Raw genomic sequence first — 18,919 nt, 5'->3', positions numbered from 1 at the left:
ACTAATATACATATTTGAACGTAAAAGACATGAATGTATAACTCTACAAAACACGCGTTTATCAGGTCAGAGTCAGTTCAAAGAATACACCATTAACTCTACAAAACGCGCGTACAAAATACTGAAATAGAGATCTTTTCTAGTTTTCCCCAATACTAAAGGAAGACATCAATCATTAAGCTAATCAGAAGGAGTTGTCATATGATTGCAACAGCAACAATATATCTTCGAAGGACCATAGCAGCAACACTCCAGGTTAGCCAAAATAATTGACTAAAGGAGAGTTACACACGAACTCCATTATTCGAGACAATTCAGTACTACATATGAATTCAGTGCTTCAGTGCAATACAAATGCTTTCTTTAAATGGTTACACCAACAAACTTGTTTAAACTTTAAATGGGGAAAAAATGGTTGCAATAAAAACGCCTGCAGCTGAAAGAAACGTACTAACAGAATTATGTCGCCTAGTCCGTTCATGGAACTAGTCAATCAAGATAACACATCCAAATCTAGTATCAAGTGAGATAAAAAGGGTAAGTAAGAAAGCCCAACATAACCAAAGCGCTATCAAAAAATTGTAACGTCCATACTCGGTCAGGTAAAAAAAAACTCGACTTCTTCAAGACAAGCTCTAAGTTTATGATTTTCTTGCAAATCGAAGGAAGCACAAAATACCTATCACAGCAACTGCAGCAACTGAAGATGCAGCCGCCATTAATAAGTCGACATTGCCACCGGGAGCTTTAACCTTATCCTCAGCTGAAATGCCATCAATATTGTTGTCGATGCCTCTTTCAGTAATCAATGTTTCCTTCTCCTCCAACTTCTTCTCCAACTCAGTCACTTTACTCATCATTTCTATAACCCTCTTCTCTAACTCATCTTTCACCGTATGAAGCGCCTCCTTCTCCCTTTTCCACGCCTCATTCTTCTTCACAGTTGCCTTTAAATCCTCGAGTTGATTCTTCAAGCCCCTAATTTCTTTCTCCTTCACTTCTCCTTCAGTTCGATGATCTTTTTCACTCACTTCCAACTTCTTAACTTTCACCAATAACAAATTCCTTTCAGTCTCAATGGCTTCCAGTTTCACATTCTTCTCATTGTCACAACTCTTTAACCCCTCTAGATCCAACTTCAGTTTTGATAGCTCAGAATTCGATTCTTCCAGATCGTTCACTGAAGTTATGAGATCATGCTGAAGCCGAGACTGTTCACCCTCGAGCTCTGCTGCTCGGCCAGCTACCGATCCTAGAGCCTTATTCTCCGACTCAATCTTCTCCGCCTTCTTCTGTAACTCCACTTTTTCGTTCTGGATTTCCTCAATCGAGTGCTTAGATTTCTCCATCTTCTCTTTGATGACTTGATTCTCGCGAAAAAGTTGATTATTCTCTTGCTCTAAAGCCGCTATCTTGTGTGTCAGTGGAGCAGTTTTCAATGCAGCATCCGAATCTTCCTCTCCTTCGATCTCCACAGCATCATCAAAAACATCTCCATTGGCAGCATTCTCTTCCGCCATAGTTAAACCTGAAACTAATCCAACAACATTCAACAACTACTACGCCTCAGTCCCAAATAAATTGGAAATCCAAGAATATTCCTACCAATCAATAAATCCAAAAAAATAAAACATTAAGAAGATCAAAAACACCCTATTCAACAACAACACCATCATCATATCAGATGAAATACCGCTAAATGGGGTCTAGGGAGGGTTGAGTGTGCACAGACGTTACGTTACCACTAGCTCGTAGAGGTATAGAGGCTGTTTCCGAGAAAAACACCCAATTCACTGACCCAGAAATTAAAATTTTCAAAATCATCCAATGATGAAAAAACTAAAATTAATCGAAAAAATTGAAGAACACACAATTCATTGATCCAAAAATGAAAATTTTCAAAATCACCCATTGATGAAAAAACTAAAATTAATCGAAAATTTTGAAAAACACTCAATTCACTGATCCAAAAATGAAAATTTTCAAAATCTCACCCATTGATGAAAAAATTAAAATTAATCGAAAAATTGAAAAACACTCAATTCACTGACCCATAAAATGAAAAAATTTCATAATCACCCAATGATGGAAAAACTAAAATTAATCAGAAAATCTGAAAAACATCCCATCCACCCAGGAATGAAATTTTTTCAAAATAACCCAATGATGAAAAAACTAAAACCAATAAAAAAAATGATTATTTTTTTTCTAAATCACCATAGAATTCGAATTACAAATACAGCATTTCCCTTATTAATATGTATTCAACCAAAATAACATCTACCCTTCAACCCCAAACTAACAAGATCCTCAATATCCATTTTCATTCCATATATACATACTCAAATTCTGCAATTTCATATAAAAAAAATTATTAAAAAATTGGGAAATGTGAAAGCTTACCTGAGAAATGAAGAATGTGAGTTCGATTTGGATTAGGGTTTTGCTTTGTTACTGTATTTGATTCTAAAAGATCAAAAAAAATTTCTTATTCGATTGTGATTTTTGATTGAGCAAAAATTAGAATCATGAAATGATTTTTCATAATATAAAGGCCCAAATCCATTGGGCCTAGTTTAGTGGTAGTAGGGTAACCTATTATATTTGTCGAGAGTCTATCATAAACCGTCTCTCTATTCCACGTGGATAAGGGTAAGATTTCGTACATGATACACTGCATTTATATAATCACACTAAATATGTTATTGTATGTTTGTTGTTGTGTATAGAGAGTATATTTGTGGATTATATAGATATTATTTTGTGATTATATTATTTATATAGGAAAAATGACAAATATACCTCGAACTACCGTAAATGGTATGCAGATACCCTCTGTCACACTTTTAGGACATTGATGTCCCTGACGTCCAAAAACTAGAACATATATACCATTTATACAAACGGACATATATGTGTCATAATCTTATCCACCGACCCAACATTTATTAAATATCGGACTGACGGATAAGATTATACCATGTGTCCCTATTTAGTCTTCCGTTAGAGTGAAAGGCATATATGATCTAGTTTTTGGACGGCAGGGGCACCAGTCCCAAAAGTATAACGGAGGGTATCTGCATATCATTTACGATAGTTCGGGAGTATATTTTTTCTTTTTCCCTATTTATATTGATCTATTATGTTAAAATCGAAAATATATAAAGTATTTCTTTCGATATGTATAATCTTATAGTAACTTTATCGTAACGAATTAAACGATATTGTGTTACGTGAGTTTCGTGACACTATAAGTTGAATGAGCTTCAATATAACACTTGATGTCTCGCATAAGAAAGAAAGAATAAAGTGTTGTAGAATGAAATGGGGTGAAGAAATAAAGAGATTCTTCTATAGTGAAATCATTTTAAACAAGAAATATTTTGTTATCGCATTATCGATTTGTTATATGGTGTAAAGGTTAAGGTATGAGTGGGATTGAAAGTGTGAAAGGAAAAGGTGTAAGAGAAAATGATCTTTAATATTAGCTTCTTTTTTTTCAACTCTGGTGTTTGGGCTCTGCATAAGTTTGATTAAATTTGAATTTTTTAATATATTATAATTAAGTCAAGGATTTATCGAAAAATATTTTTTCTATTTTCACAAGGTAGGAGTAAAGATGCAATCCTCTCTAAATCCTATTTGTGAGATTATACTGGATATGTTGTTGTTGTTGCAAATTACAGGTTCCATTACTAAAAACAATACGCTCCTCAAGACTACTGATTAAGTATGAATGGATCTTAACCATCTTACCATCACCCAAGTTAATAAATCTTTAATAGACTATAACTCCAATTTATGTGTGACTGATTATCTATGTTCTATTTTCCTCCATCTTTTTTTTTGTATCAACTCAATCAATATGATTCTCCAATCTTGTGAAAAATATGTTTTATAAGTACTCGTTCATTCTTTTATCACATCTTTTGAGTTTGAGTTATGAGTAAATCATTGTTTTTGTTTAGTATAAACTTTTTAACATGAATCTAAATTTAATCGAGCCTCATATAAATATATATCAAACACCAATGGAAAAAAAAAAAAAAAAAAAAAACATCCTTTGACAAAAATTAACATTGTACTTGAGGACAAGGAAAATATCAAAATCTCCTAAGAAGTCCTTTATGTATAAGATCTCATGATGTTAAAGCTTCCTTTTTTTGTTTCCTACACAAAATTTCTAAATTTAGACAAATTAGCATTTTTGTTCTTAAAACTCATTCAAATAATTTTTTATTCACCGTTCGATATTTGTTTTGAAGCATGATTAATTTAAATTTTGGAGTAAAAGTTCTTTACTCGAATGATTCCGTACTCAAAAATAAAACCCCAACTTTTAAAATAAAAAATAGAAGAATACTTATCACTCTATCATAACTTTAGATAATTATTTAAACTACTTATAAATATATGTTAGACAAAAATATTCCAAATAATTATTAAATATTAGATAAGGTAGTTGCCAAGTCTTATAGGATGTGTGTAATTAAGTCAAAGATAATTATGGGGTTGCTTTCTTCCTAAAGTTTGACAAGCATATTATCCAACTCATATAGGCTATAATTTTGTCATTTTTTATTATATGATATGAACAAGTGGCCCAACACATTTTTATGACTTAATTCAGTTCTAAAAATAAAATACATAATTATTGTGATTGTGATAGTAATGATTAAACTATATACAATTTATCAAAATATGTTATTCATAATATGTGTGTGGATAATCTTATAAATTCTTATTTTATTTTTTTAGTAGCCAAAATTAGACAGTAACTTCAAAATGCACATAGACTTAAATATAGTTTATAAATGAATTCATGACTATTTTATAAATAATTATATTTAGTCAAAAAATCAGTATAGTTCATTATTTGTTGATTTTTATTGATATAATTGTGAGTTTATATTTATTCTATAAATAATCAAGGAAAAGTAAAAAAATCAGTATAGTTCATTATTTGTTGATTTTTTGATATAATTATAGTTTATATTTATTCTATAGTAATCGAATATAAATGTTTTTTTTTCTTTTTCTTATATATGAGAATATAATCTAGCATGAATTCACAATAATTCTCTATTTTATTCATAATAATTCTTTTGTTACCTAAATAAGCAAAAAAAAACAAGTATTTCATTGAGAAACTTCTCAAAGCATAAAATTCTCAATAAGAGAGCTTAGATCAAATCAATAGTTATATATCAGTTTTATCCAAGCTCTTCAGATTAAAATGAATTTGATTGACCTTTTATGAATATACTAATTGACGTATGAAAACAACCTTACTCGTATATATATGTGTGTTTTGTTTTCTCAAAATTTTCATGTGTAAAATAACTCAATTATTATTAATTATAGTATCTATTTTTAGTTTAATTTATTACTTGATATATCAATCGTGGAAGATTTTTCACGCCATGTCATTAAAAGTCAACTAATGACTATTGTAAGCATTAATTAAGAGTATATAAGTAAGTAAAACATGAAAACTCAATTACGTGTATAAGACATTTACATTATTTGTGTATAAAAAATTAAGTCATATCCATATTACTTATTAGTACACCAACAATCTAATTTCATATGATTTAAGAATTATATATATTATATATATATTAAGGAAGTTCACTAATTTTTATATATTAATTTTCTAAGACATTGAAAATTTGTGTAATTTTGTAAAACGTGTTCAATTTTAGTTGAGACTCTACAAGATATATTCGATTCCAATTAGGATTCTTGAAGGTTATTCTACTTTAAACTCTAGTTCACGTCTATATAAAAGTAACATCTCCAATACTCAACAAATTTATGAAATATTCACAAAGATCAATGATAAAAAACATCTCGAATATTCTGCAAATTTATGGAATATTAACGGCTTTCGGAGGAATCTAAAGAGAGAAAAGAATCAAGGGAAGAACAAAATTGTACCTATATTATTTTATCAATAACATTCTTGTTTCTTCAGGTTTTGTTGATATTCTTGTTTGTTCGAGTTTTGTTTATATTCTTGTTTCTTCGGATTTTGTTTATGGTTGATTTTGCTCATATATCTAAGAGTTTTTTTACACAAACCTCATAGTGTTAAGAGTTAATTACATCATTTTCCTATTTTTTTTCAAATTACAAAATCCCTTAAATTTGGTGGAATTCGGATCCCAAAACGTCCAGATACTTCACATCTCGGTTTCTGATACATCCCTTAATGTCCCAATTCATTGGGTCTCGGTTTCGGAATCATCACTCAATGTTACGATGTACAAAGTGATGTATATCCGAGAATAAGAGAGAGTATGAATTTTTGTGATTTTTTCAAATGGTAGGAAATTTTTAAAAAATATGGTTAAATAAGTTGTGTATTTAGATAAAAAAAAAATTAAAAAAAATTTGTTGCAAATACTATTTTTTAAAATATTCCGCTAACTATAAAAGTTCTATTTTGCATGATCTTTACAATTTTTAAACATTTGGTATTTGAAATTCATAGTTCAATCGATTCGATGAGTACATAGAAGTCATTAAAGGGAGACACATTATTTAATAGCACTTACTCTGTCTTTCATAAAGAATTTATCTTTTTCTGTTAATTCGTGTGAATTGAATAAAAAAATATTTAATAAAAATTAAAATTGAATCGAAAAGGAAATCTTTATTAATTCTACAAATCGATTGATTTTATTCCCTATTTCTTACAAGAGGATGAATTATTTTCTTGAAGGATTAAAGATATTGGGTTCAAATCTCCTAAAAAAATAATTTGAAAGATTCAAAATAAAAAATAAATAACATTTTCTATGATAATATGTGTACAAATCAGGTTTCATTCATGTTACACCATAGTTTAATTTTATACCTATGGTAGAGTCAATTCTCTTATGATTCTATTTTGTGCACAATATATATTGTTATTATATAATTATTCTAAACATTATTTCTACACCTCTAACTATATAAAAAATATACTTTTCAGTAACTTACAAATTTTTTTTAACTTCGTTGAGAAGAAAAAGAAAACTATATCCTAAAATTTATATTTAATGAGCAAGTGGAATTTAGCAATGTTTATATCATGTGAGTGAAAAAATCAAACCTTCTTATCCACTATTTTTTGAATGTTGAGATGAGTAATATGTGTATTATTGCTATCCTATATATTTGTGTAAATTTGAAGTACCGAAATTGCCCTTTTTTAAATTTGATACTTGTAACTACGCAACTTGATTAATTCATATATTTTGTATTGCGTAAGGATCATTAAAGAATGAATTACTATATACTAGGAGGTTTTCTATTTCAGGACACAAATTCGAAATCTCATTTTAACACTTAGAAGATATAATTTATTGGAGTAACGTTAACTAGGAATAGTTTAAGCTCTGATTCCATTTGACCTTTGGTCGTAGAATTTGAAGTTGAAATTTAAAATTTTGAAATTATGAAGTTGTGATTTTTGAAATTTGAAGTTATGTTTGAACATGTATTTTACTTTAAAAAATTTGAAGAAATCTAATCAAAAACAAATTTAAACGACTATTTAATTAATATAAAAAAATGTTAGCTCAAATTGTTGACAACTTAAATAATCTTTTTAAAAAGTAAATAAGTATTCGTACTAAAAATGCGTCGATTATTTATGAAGAAATAAATATTATCAAGATTTTCATTTTAGAGAAAAGAATGTGAAATTGATTCGGGAAAGCATTTCATGTTTTTTTAATAGTGAAATTGTACCTTTTGAAATTCTTTTAGTTTTTTAATTGCTCTTTAGGTTATATAATTATTAAAAATTATAAAATAATTAATTATGTAGATGGTAAATTGGCAATCGTTCGATTTAGTTCAACTTTTTGGTACTTAGATCCATCATTACGCGAGCTTAGTCATGTATGGGCTTGCCCTTTTTTTTTCTCCTTTTCTAATTTGATCTTTGACAATTATATTTGAGTCTAACTAATTTAAATTTTCGTTACGTAAAAAACTATTCAGGAAGTATCTCTTATCAAAAAAAATTCTCTATAGACTTACCTATTATTTTAATGCTCATCATAAACTTCATCTATAATTATTAATTAGTGGTAGTGTTTTGTAAGATGTATATGATTGCATAAATGTGATTTTTTTTTAATCACTAATAGGACAAAAATTTAAACTCTAATCTTTAAGTTTGTATAATTTTTAGTTGATAGTTATCAAATATTATGGTGTTAAATTTGAGTCACGTAAATAAGAGTTATTTTTTTATAATCTTTAATAAAAAAAAATTATATTTAAGTCACGCGAATAAAGTTATTTTAGTATAATATTTTTAGGGAGAGATTTCAAGGTCAGTCTTTCAAATAAATTATCTTTGGTAAATAACATACTTTTTTTTCTTTCGAAATTAGACTTCTTGCCCAGAAAAAAAAAAACTCTTATTTTATTTTTTTATATATATTTCATTGATAATCATCAAAGATTACGATGTCAAACTTGAGGTACGTGAATGAAGTCATTTTTGACAAAAAAGTATTCTTAATAAACATTTTATAATTTGAATTGTGTGAACAAAGTTACTTTTAGTATAGTAGGTCCTTAATGAAAATCTCGAACACAAATCTTGTAAGTGAATTGTCTTTGACAAATAGTAATTTTAATTTTAAAATTTTGATTTTCTTATAATTTTTTTTAACTTTTAGGTTTGTATATTTTTAATTGATAAGTATCAAAGATTATGACGTTGAACTTCAGATGTATGAATAATGTTATTTTTTTTTTTACCAAAGACATTTTTAATACTAAAGAGATTTTATATTTAAATCGTGTGTGTAAAGTTACTTTTAGTAAAATATATTCCTAATAAAAGATCATGAACTTAAATCTTACAAATAAATTATATGATTAGAAAATACCTTTTTTCTTCTTCGAGATCTAAACTTTTTGACAAAAAAAAAATGACTTTTACCTTGAGTTTATATACTTTTAACACTTTGTTTGAATGGTTGTTGATATTGTTTCATAATATATCGTATTATATTATATCGTATAATGGTTGTTGATATTGTTTCATAATATATTGTATTATATTATATCGTATAGTATTATATTCTTTTACTAAATATGACGTTTGGATAGATTGTGCATTATTCATCTTTGCATAATGTCACACACCAATAATTTAAATGATACACCTATAAGAAAAATTGGATACGAGGGTAACGACATAATCACACCAAATAGATTATTACATAAAATGAGACTTCTCGTCATTACATAACAATAGATTTGTATGATACAATGTAATAAAATTTAAATAACAACCAGAACAAACATTATATTTAAATTAATAATACAATACATAACTACTATCCAAACAAAATAAGTAGTTGATAATCATTAAAGATTATAATATCGAACTTGATTTATTTTTAGTTAAAAAATTTATACATGCAAAAAAATTTCTTCTAATCAAATATCTCGAATACAAATTTTAAAATAAATTATCTTTTGACTTTTCCGACACGAATCTGAATTAATTCAAAGGTAAAAAAACTTGAAGATCTTAAGCATTTATTTTTCTTCACCTTTTGTGTTTTTGGTGTGTGTTAACTTTTTCTGCAATTATAGATACTTTCTGAGCTCTCTCTCTCTAAGCTCCAATCATTCTCCTCTCTCTCTCTCTCTCTCCTCTTTTGGGCCAATTTTGGTTTTTGGGTTTCTCTCTCTAGAAGTTCTTCACTGGTGTCACGGCGGGAGAAAAGGAAGTGAAAGTGTAGAAGCAAACAATTCCTCTGTTTTTACGAAAACTGTTTTCTTTCTTCTTTGCTGCTAAATCATCTCGTGGGGACTCTTTTTTTTGTATTAGCTTTGTGTTGGGAGTGTGCGATCATCCTGATTTTGGTCCAATTGCAACCGTTTCATGAGGTAATTTTTTATTCCACTTTTTTTTTTTGGGATTTTTTGGGCTTTTTGTGTTAGTAGAATATATTTATTTGGGGATATTTTAAGTGGGTGTTGAGTTCTTGGTTGAATTCATTGAATTTTGTGTCGTGGGGTTGTTAATTTTGTTGTATTTTTGGTTTTAGGTGTAAAAAGTTGTGATCTTTTTTGGGTTTTAGCTGATTTTAGTTTTTATGGGAGGTAAGAATGGTGAAATCAATTGTTTGTTTGGAGTTTTTTTTGGTAGTTTCAGTTTTTTTTGATATGGGGTATGGTTGACCAGCAATTAAAGTGAATTCTAAGAACTTAATATGCTTATGGGGTTTGATAAGTTCAGTAGAGTATTTTTATTTTTGGAACTTTGCTTGAATTCTTGAATTTTGTGTGTTTTGTGTGGCAGATTGTGTTACTCTTTGGTCTTAATTGTAAAAAGTTGTGATCTTGTTTTGGGTTTTAGCTAATTTCAACTTTATGGTAGGTAAAAATGGTGAAATCAGTTACTCTATTTGTTTGGAGTTCCTTTGCTAGTTTCAGCTTTTTTGATATGGGGTATGGCTGACCAGCAATTAAAGTGAATACCAAGAACTTAATATCAGTAAAATATTTTATTTTTTGGAAATTTAAGTGGGTGTTCGAGTTCTTGCTTGAATTCATTGAATTTCATGTGTTTTGTGTGGCAGATTGTGTTATTCTTTGGTTTTAGGCGTATAAAGTTGTGATCCTTTTTTGGGTTTGAGCTAATTTTAGTTTTTATGGGAGGTAGGAATGTTGAAATCAATTGTTTGCTTTAGAGTTTCTTTGTTAGTTTCAGCTTTTTTGATACGGGGTATGGTTGACCAGCTAATAAAGTGAATCCCGAGGACTTAATATCAGTAGAATATTTTTACTTTTTGGAAATTTAAGTCGGTGTTCGGGTTCTTGCTTGAATTTGTTGAATTTCGTCTGATTTGTGTGGCAGACTTGGTTTTAGGTGCAAAAAGTTGTGATTTTTTTTTTTTGGCTGATTTCATTTTTCATGGGAGGTAATAATGGTGAATCATTTGTTTGTTTAGCATTTCTTTGCAAGTTTGCTTATGTGGTTTGATGAGTTTCAGTATCTTTGATATGGTATTGGGTTGACCAGCAAGTATAATCCAAGAGCTGATCTTTTCCTTTTTGTTTTGGGGCTGAAATTGTTTCACCTTCTATTGTGGGTTCCCATGAACTTTTAAGTTAAAAGTTAGTAGCTGAGCTTTATGCTAGTGTTGCCATTACTTATTGGCTATGTTGATAATGATATTGGCAATTAACGGTTTCAGTTGATTTCAGTTGACAATGATGGCAATCATGTTTCTAGTGTTTCTTTCTTTGTGTGGCAATGAGATTTGATAAATGTCGGTTGATTTTCGGTTTGGGTTGGTTTAGCAGTTGGAATCATTTGTGATCTTTTCCTTTTTGTCTGGACTTGTTTCAGTTCTATTGCAGTTTACCAAAGCATTGGACTTTTAGTTAATATTTCGTACTACAAATCTACTTCTCAATCCCAACCTAGTTTGGTTCAACTTTATAAACTCCTCTGTATTTGTCCTGTTCTATTTGAGACAATTTCATTTTTGTACTCGATAATATTTTTTTATAGACTTAGATGTTCTCTATATTTAGCAGCCTAGCTTATTATTCATATTGCCATTTCTTAATGAATAGGTTGAGAAGTATGCTATCAAAAGGATGAATAGGTTGAGAATGTTTTGGTACTTCTTGTGGACTCTTCCTTGTTACATGTTAATTTAATATTATGTGACAGTATAATGGCCTCACAGTAAAAACGGGTGAAAGAGAGATCTTAACTTCGTGATATATATTGAATGGTTGCTCTTCTGGTGCTTAGTTCTTTTTCAAGTATAGGATATTGCTCTTCCCTTGTGTAACTGTTCGTAACTTGTGAATTTTTGTTCCATGCAAGCATGTTTTTCAGTTTATCTTTATGCACTCAAATGCTCATCACTGTAGAATACATATGCCTAATTGCAAGTTTTGAAACTCTTTATGTTATTATACTAATTATTCATGTCAGTTAGTACTTTTGTTGAAATATCTGAGAACAAATATTTTGTTTGTTAACTCATAGATGTTCAAAAACCTTTAGGTTAACAGTTAACTTGATGTGAACAACTCCCTTCCTGCTACAATGATGAATACGTTCTGATTTTATTTCATTCTTTGGGTTCTAAGGAAACTTTGTGCAAAACTTCTTCCAATATGTATCTGGTCCAAAATACCTTTCTTAATATGTAGCTCTTCTATACAAATTAAATACATACTTATTGAATACGATTTGCTACTTCTGCTCCTTGCCAACCATCTTAGTGCTCTTTGTATGTATTTTATGTGTTATGTCACTTGTTTGATCAAGTCCCCTTGCTAAGCTTATTGAATGAGTTCTATCTGATATTATTAGGCAAATCGCATGTATAGCACTTAACATTTTAGTTCTAGGTACTTACCCTTTTTGAATCATGCTTCTCACGGCATTTTATTTCTTAGTCATATTTGCAGGAACTGACTAGATGGAGAAGCTTTTAAAGAAACCTATGTCAAACGTCTCTGAAGGTAAACCTATTCTTTTAGCCTATGTAAAGCATACACCAGTTTGATACAATTTTGTTATGCTCTCGATGAATTTATACGTTACATTCTTTTACGTCCGAATAGCTGCTTCAACAAAGACTCCTTACAAAGAGAAGAATGCTTGGGCCATTCCCCTTGGATCTGCCGCATATCATGCATCAACTGATACAAGCTTGTTCTCTAGCTCATTGCCTGTGCTACCTCATGCAAAATGTGAGTATAATCTTATTTTTCGATTGTCTTGGTGACCTTCAATTTTAGACCAAATCTTCTAACTGTTTTTGTTGATGTGCAGTAAACTTCAATGAGTCCGAGCACTATGGTCAATCCATTGATGATAGCTCACCTAGCTTAAGCAAGCTTCAATTGGAAGATAAAATTAAAGATCCGTTAGAAGAGGTTGAGTCAAGTCCAGTTGGGTTCTTGCTTCCAGGGGATGAAGATGAGCTACTAGCAGGCTTAATGGATGACTTTGATCTTAGTGGATTACCGTCTCAGCTGGAGGACTTGGAAGATGATTTTTTTGGCAGTGGAGGACTAGAAATGGAACCTGAGGATCAAAATAATTTACTTAATGGTTTTGCAACCTTAAGCATGTACGATGGTATTCCTGGAAGCAGTAGTGGACATTACAGTGTTCCAAATGGTGCTGCAACTGTTGTGGGGGAACACCCATATGGAGAGCATCCATCAAGGACATTATTCGTTCGAAATATTAACAGCAATGTAGAGGACTCGGAGTTGAAATCTCTCTTTGAGGTAATGCTTAACTTATCATATTCTTTAAATTTGCCTCTGTTAACTTGCTATTCTTTTTTCCGTGCTTCATTTATTGCAGATTTGCAGTTGAAATGCTTGTTCATTCTGTTTGTGCTAGGAATATTTTCTTTTGGATGATATCATATACTTGAACGGTAAAGTTGTTAAGGTCACACGCTCGAGCCATGGAAGCAGCCACTAATGCTTGCATTAGGGTAGGATGTCTACATCACACCCCTCGGGGTGTGACCCTTCCCCGAATCCTGCTAATGCGGGGTGCTCACTGGGCTGCCCTCCCCTTCCTGATCTAGTTTCTCTGGTCACCTATCACTGGGCTCAGAGGTGTCATCTGTTTTGCTTCTATGGAATTAAGACAGAATAAAAACAGATGACTGGGCTTTTTTCTGGTTAGGTTGGGTTTTTAAAAAAAAATTCTTTTGGCTAATGAATAGAAGTTGAAGAATTTGACCCGTAGTCTGTACTTTAGCTTCTGTATTATATTCAACCGATGCTTCCGTTTTCAGAGCTTGCTTCCTGTCTCTTTTTCTGTTTCTCTGCTGTGTGTTTGTCTATTAATTCTTAAAAGACTTTTTTCACTTCATTCGTCACTGGAGTCCTTGATCTGTATCGATTTTGATGGGAGACTTCTAACCTAGTGTTACTATACCTTTTTTTTGAAGCAATTTGGTGATATCAGAACCCTATATACTGCATGCAAGCATAGGGGCTTTGTGATGATATCTTACTATGACATCCGAGCTGCTCGAACTGCAATGCGTGCTCTACAAAATAAGCCCTTGAGACGAAGAAAGCTCGACATTCATTTTTCCATTCCTAAGGTTCGAATCCACATTTTGTAGACATATGCTAACATGGAAAGACAATTCTAACTAATGTTCTTTGTTGCTGCATCCAGGAAAATCCATCAGAGAAAGATATTAACCAAGGAACTCTTGTCGTGTTCAACTTGGATCCATCGGTATCCAATGAGGATCTTCGGCAAATCTTTGGAGTGTATGGGGAAGTCAAGGAGGTATCAATTTTACTTGATTGTTCACTGTTAATGCTAATATTATTTTGTTGTTCTTGTGTTTATCCACAATTCCAAAACTTTTAAGCTTCACTAAATTATGTTATGCAAAATACAGATCAGAGAGACACCACATAAACGCCATCATAAATTCATTGAATTCTACGATGTCAGAGCAGCTGATGCAGCTCTTAAAGCATTAAATCGTAGTGACATAGCTGGAAAGCGGATAAAACTTGAACCCAGCCGGCCTGGTGGAGCCCGTCGAAAGTATGTTCTGGTTCTGCTATGAAAAATTTGCATTTCTTTTCACTTTCCGGTGTAATTTATAAATGAAATTTATAAGCTAGTATTTTGCCCCAATTTACAAGTGCTTATGGACAGACATGCATGAGAAAAAGGAAGATAACTTGATGCAAAAGAAAGAAAGTGAAGTGAAAAATAACCCCTTTAGTATTTAGCATGCTAAGATTTCTTGGATCTTTTTGCATGTTGATTATTGATGAAATTTCTTTCTATTCTGGATGGAATGCTCTGTTAGGAGCCTACAACCTCATTACTCCATTAATATGGATTTTGGGCTTAACTCATTGACAGTCAAATTGTATCACTGCAAGTTGACTGGTGATAAGAGTTACTTTCTTTTTGGGTGTTATCTTCTGTTAGTAGCCTGCAACACCATTGATCCGGTAATAACAGAACACCACTGCTCCAGCAATATGGATTTTGGACTTATCTTACTGTCAAAGTATAGCTGCAAAAGCGGAATTCTGCTACAAATATGTTTGGTTTTGTTATGCTTACGTTTCTGTTTCAAGTATTTCAGGGTTTTTAACTGCCTCCTTCACATCTTTAGCCTAATAATTCTATGGATGAATTGTAACAGATGGCAATGCTGTAGCCACATATTTTGCTTTGCCTTATATGTATTACTATGGTGCTATATTAATTTTTCTGTTTAGTAATGTATCTGATGTTTGAATTTCACTGGTGACTTCACCGAGTTTAGTTTTCAAGGGTGAATTTTTATTTATTTTTACTTGTTGAATGTACTATAGACTGTTGGCTATGATGTTAGTCATTCTATGTTTTTGTTTGCATTGGTCAATGTAGGCAGGTCTCTGTTACTTGTATCACGCTTGCCTTTCTATGTGAGGGTATTTGGCTGTAGGCCTTGTTCTAGGGTGATATTTGGCCTCTTCCAACACTCCCCTCACCTCCCTTCCCTTTCAAAATTTGCTTTGAATGTTACAAACAGCTGATGAGTGTGAATCAAATACATATAAAGAACGTCTCAAAGATGCATTAGTGTATTCTCCAGCCTTTCCTTTTCCCAAGAAAGCTGTTATAATCACTCTCCTTCTGCAGAGGCTTTTTGTTTATTTGCTTGGTATATTATGCAAGTTGTTGACCAGTTAGGAAGAGAATTAATTTTCTTTTCATGGCTAGTTTGATGCAGCAACTAACTCAAGAATTGGAACACGATGAAATTCGATCATTTAGGCACTCAGTTGGATCACCGGTAGCCAGCTCTCCTCCAGGTATTTCCATTATCGTAATAGATGCTGTTTTTAATATTTCTTTAATTTTTGATGAAGTAGTATGACTGCTGATGTTAACCTGGGAGAGTCTAACCTGGATAAGATGATGTGATAATGGTGTTATATCTAACAGGCAGCTGGTCAAACTTCGGCAGTCCAGTTGAACCCAACCCGTTGCGAGGTTATAGTCAATCACCTGGTCTGAGAAATCTCAGCCCTGTAAACGGTAATCTTATGCCAGGGCTGGCCTCTATTCTTCCTGGACACCTCTCAAGTCCGAAGATTGCACCCATTGGTAAAGATCCTGCAAGGGTTGGGCATTTGAATCAGGTAACTTCTAGTCCAAAGTCGTCGCAAGGAGTGGGTTATCAGCATTCTTTTTCAGTCCCTGAGCAGAAACCAGCTTTAAGCATGGGATCTACGCCATTTGGTAACTATAAGGCATCCGGTACTGGAACACTTTCTGGTCCACAGTTTCTTTGGGGTAGTCCCCCTATTCACTCAGAGCGTTCTGACTCTCCTATCTGGCCAGCTTCATCAATGGCACATCCATTCGCATCAAATGGACAAGGACAAGGCTATCTCCATTCACGTAGGCAAAGCTCTTTCCTTGGATCCCATCACGTGGGGTCTGCTCCATCCGGAAATCCTCTGGATAGGCATTTTGGTTTTTTCCCCGGAATCTCCTCAAACATCATATATAAACCCACATGCATTTGGCAGTGGAGGTTCTAGTCATAACAGTGCAAGTCAGGTGATGAATATAGGTAGCCTTGGAGCAATGAACATGGGTGGTGCTCTTACTGGGAACTTTACTGAAAGTGGTTCTCCTAGCTCTAGAATGATGCCATTGACAAGGAATGGACCTATATTTTTCGGAAATGGCTCATACGGAGGGACAGGAACCGTTAATGGTGAAGGACTGGTTGAACGTGGTCGAAATCGAAAAATTGAAAGTGGTGGTAATCAGATTGACAACAAGAAACAGTATCAGCTTGATTTGGAGAAGATCATGAGTGGAGGAGATACAAGGACCACCTTGATGATTAAGAACATCCCAAACAAGTAAGAACTATCGAAATTGTAAATCATGTGCGTTTTGGTAAGATTTTTAATGCTTAATAGTTTGTGTTTTTCTTCTTCATTTAAGGTACACTTCAAAGATGCTACTTGCAGCAATTGATGAGTCTCATAAGAGTACATACGATTTCATCTATTTGCCAATTGATTTCAAGGTAGTGTATTTCTTTCATTTGTTGATATTTTTTGATAAGTTCATACAGAACTCTCCTCTAATCTCTAAACTTTGAGTGCCTTGTTTATACTGAAGGTAGAACTAATTGTTTCACTGTTTTGCTGTTTCAGAATAAATGTAATGTTGGTTATGCCTTCATTAACATGGTGTCTCCTGCACATATCGTCTCCTTTTATGAGGTTGAGTTCTTTCCCAATTCCTTTTGGTGGTTGTTTTCTGGCATGTAGCAAGCATAAACTATAATAACCACATAGTTCCTCCGTCCCAGTTTATGTTGCAGTGTTTTGACTAGACGCAGAGTATAAGAAAGAAAGGAAGACTTGTGGTCTAAAATAGGCCATAGACATTTTTGAGACTATAACAATGAGAGGTTTAAAGTAAGATTGTTTTAAAATAAGTAAGACATTCTTTATGGGACAGGCTAAAAAAGGAGAATATGATGCATAAATTGGGACATAGGGAGTATTTATTTGGTGAAGATTTTGCAGCCATTGAATGTGGTGTAATTCTCTGTTTCAGGAAAAGTTTGCATGTATATATTTGTCTCCATAACTGATCTGGATGTTCTATATATTCTAGAATGGATATAAACTTAGAAACTTGTGCAGGCATTCAATGGAAAGAAGTGGGAAAAGTTTAACAGTGAAAAAGTTGCATCATTGGCTTACGCACGTATCCAGGGAAAGGTAGCTCTGGTTACTCACTTCCAGAACTCAAGCTTGATGAATGAAGACAAAAGATGCCGACCAATTCTTTTCCAGTCAGAGGGCCAAGAGGCAGCTGATGAGGTACAATTAGTCATAGAGTATAGTGTAACTGAATAACTCCTTTGTGGTGAATTAACCTTGTTGGGCTTACGAAAACATCTAGATTGTCTGAGAAACAAGTCTATCCTCCGTAACTGTTGTCCTCTAGCAGAAATAACATGGTGTCATATGCTTATAAACTGATTGCTTTTTTGGTTTGTCCAGGAAACTTTTCCATCCAGCAATCTGAATATTTGTATCCGTCGGCCTGATGGGTCATATTCAGGAGATTCTCTTGATAGCCCAACAGGCGATCTAGATGGGAGACCAGAGCTATTCACGGGAAGCAGCTGACCCTCAACCGTGGCAACGAGTGTTCTAACTGTGAATAGAAATTCGAGTACATAATTTATCAATGAAACCAGGAAACTGCATATAGTTACTTATGTGTGCTAGTTGTGTCTGCTTTTTGGATGAAGGACACTCTAGAGCATGTAGGACGAATTGTTACAGAGGCCGAGAGCATTTTGTTTATATGTAGAATGATGACAATTGATCTATTTAACAGTGGGGGGAAAGTAACAAATAAGGTTTAAGCATTCAGCCAACTTGTGAAGCCTCTCTCTGCTGATATGCTTTTGCCAGTTTGGCTGTTATGCTTCTTGTTGTGGTGGGATTCTCTTGACTAATGCATACTTTTTGATGTTATACTTGTGGGGCTGTTTCATAAGTGTATAGGATGGAGATTAACAGACCCTGCATTCTTTCTTGAATCATGTAATGACTGGCTACTGTTGTATTTATCACATTTGCGGTTAAACTGGAGCTTCTGTTGTCTATGGAAATCTGTGTTATATGTTATCGTGGTTGATGGTCATTGTTATGATAGTTAATGATGGAGCAAGGATATAAGATCTGTATTTTCGATCTTGACTAGTTTGTTATTGAGGCATAGTCGATTGATTCTTTATGGTTCGCCAGAGAAAGAACCTTTGAGGGGTTGGTGGTGGTTTTATGTTGCAATAACAATATGACTTTATTCACTGTTTGGGTTTAA

At 32.4% G+C, this 18,919-nt stretch overlaps 2 protein-coding genes across 3 annotated transcripts; one reads left to right on the top strand and one right to left on the bottom strand.

The window, feature by feature from the left end:
* Positions 1 to 613: 613 nt before the first annotated feature.
* LOC125817409 (peroxisomal and mitochondrial division factor 2) lies at positions 614 to 2,519 on the bottom strand. Of its 2 annotated transcripts, none has more exons than XM_049496941.1 (2): positions 2,404 to 2,519; positions 614 to 1,528 (listed from the first exon to the last, which is right to left on the bottom strand). In XM_049496941.1, exon 2 carries the CDS (start codon positions 1,518 to 1,520, stop codon positions 642 to 644), a length of 879 nt encoding a protein of 292 aa, XP_049352898.1. In that variant the 5' UTR covers positions 1,521 to 1,528; positions 2,404 to 2,519; the 3' UTR covers positions 614 to 641. The 2 variants fall into 2 exon arrangements, with proteins under 2 accessions (XP_049352898.1, XP_049352899.1); XM_049496942.1 differs by having other exon boundaries at positions 614 to 1,534; positions 2,404 to 2,473.
* A 7,079-nt stretch (positions 2,520 to 9,598) lies between these two features.
* Positions 9,599 to 18,683, top strand: LOC125817334 (protein MEI2-like 2). Its single transcript, XM_049496860.1, is given in 14 exon segments — positions 9,599 to 9,909; positions 12,448 to 12,513; positions 12,616 to 12,744; positions 12,827 to 13,290; positions 13,971 to 14,129; positions 14,207 to 14,323; positions 14,439 to 14,590; positions 15,770 to 15,861; positions 15,995 to 16,536; positions 16,538 to 16,926; positions 17,012 to 17,096; positions 17,227 to 17,295; positions 17,725 to 17,904; positions 18,088 to 18,683. Coding segments are annotated over 13 exon segments (2,550 nt in total). The 5' UTR covers positions 9,599 to 9,909; positions 12,448 to 12,470; the 3' UTR covers positions 18,217 to 18,683.
* Positions 18,684 to 18,919: the final 236 nt, after the last annotated feature.

This window comes from Solanum verrucosum, unplaced genomic scaffold (genome assembly GCF_900185275.1).
Source record: "Solanum verrucosum unplaced genomic scaffold, falcon-dt-bn FXZP01000280.1, whole genome shotgun sequence".
Classification (NCBI taxonomy): Eukaryota; Viridiplantae; Streptophyta; class Magnoliopsida; order Solanales; family Solanaceae; genus Solanum; species Solanum verrucosum.
This window is presented reverse-complemented; position numbering and strand designations above follow the sequence as displayed.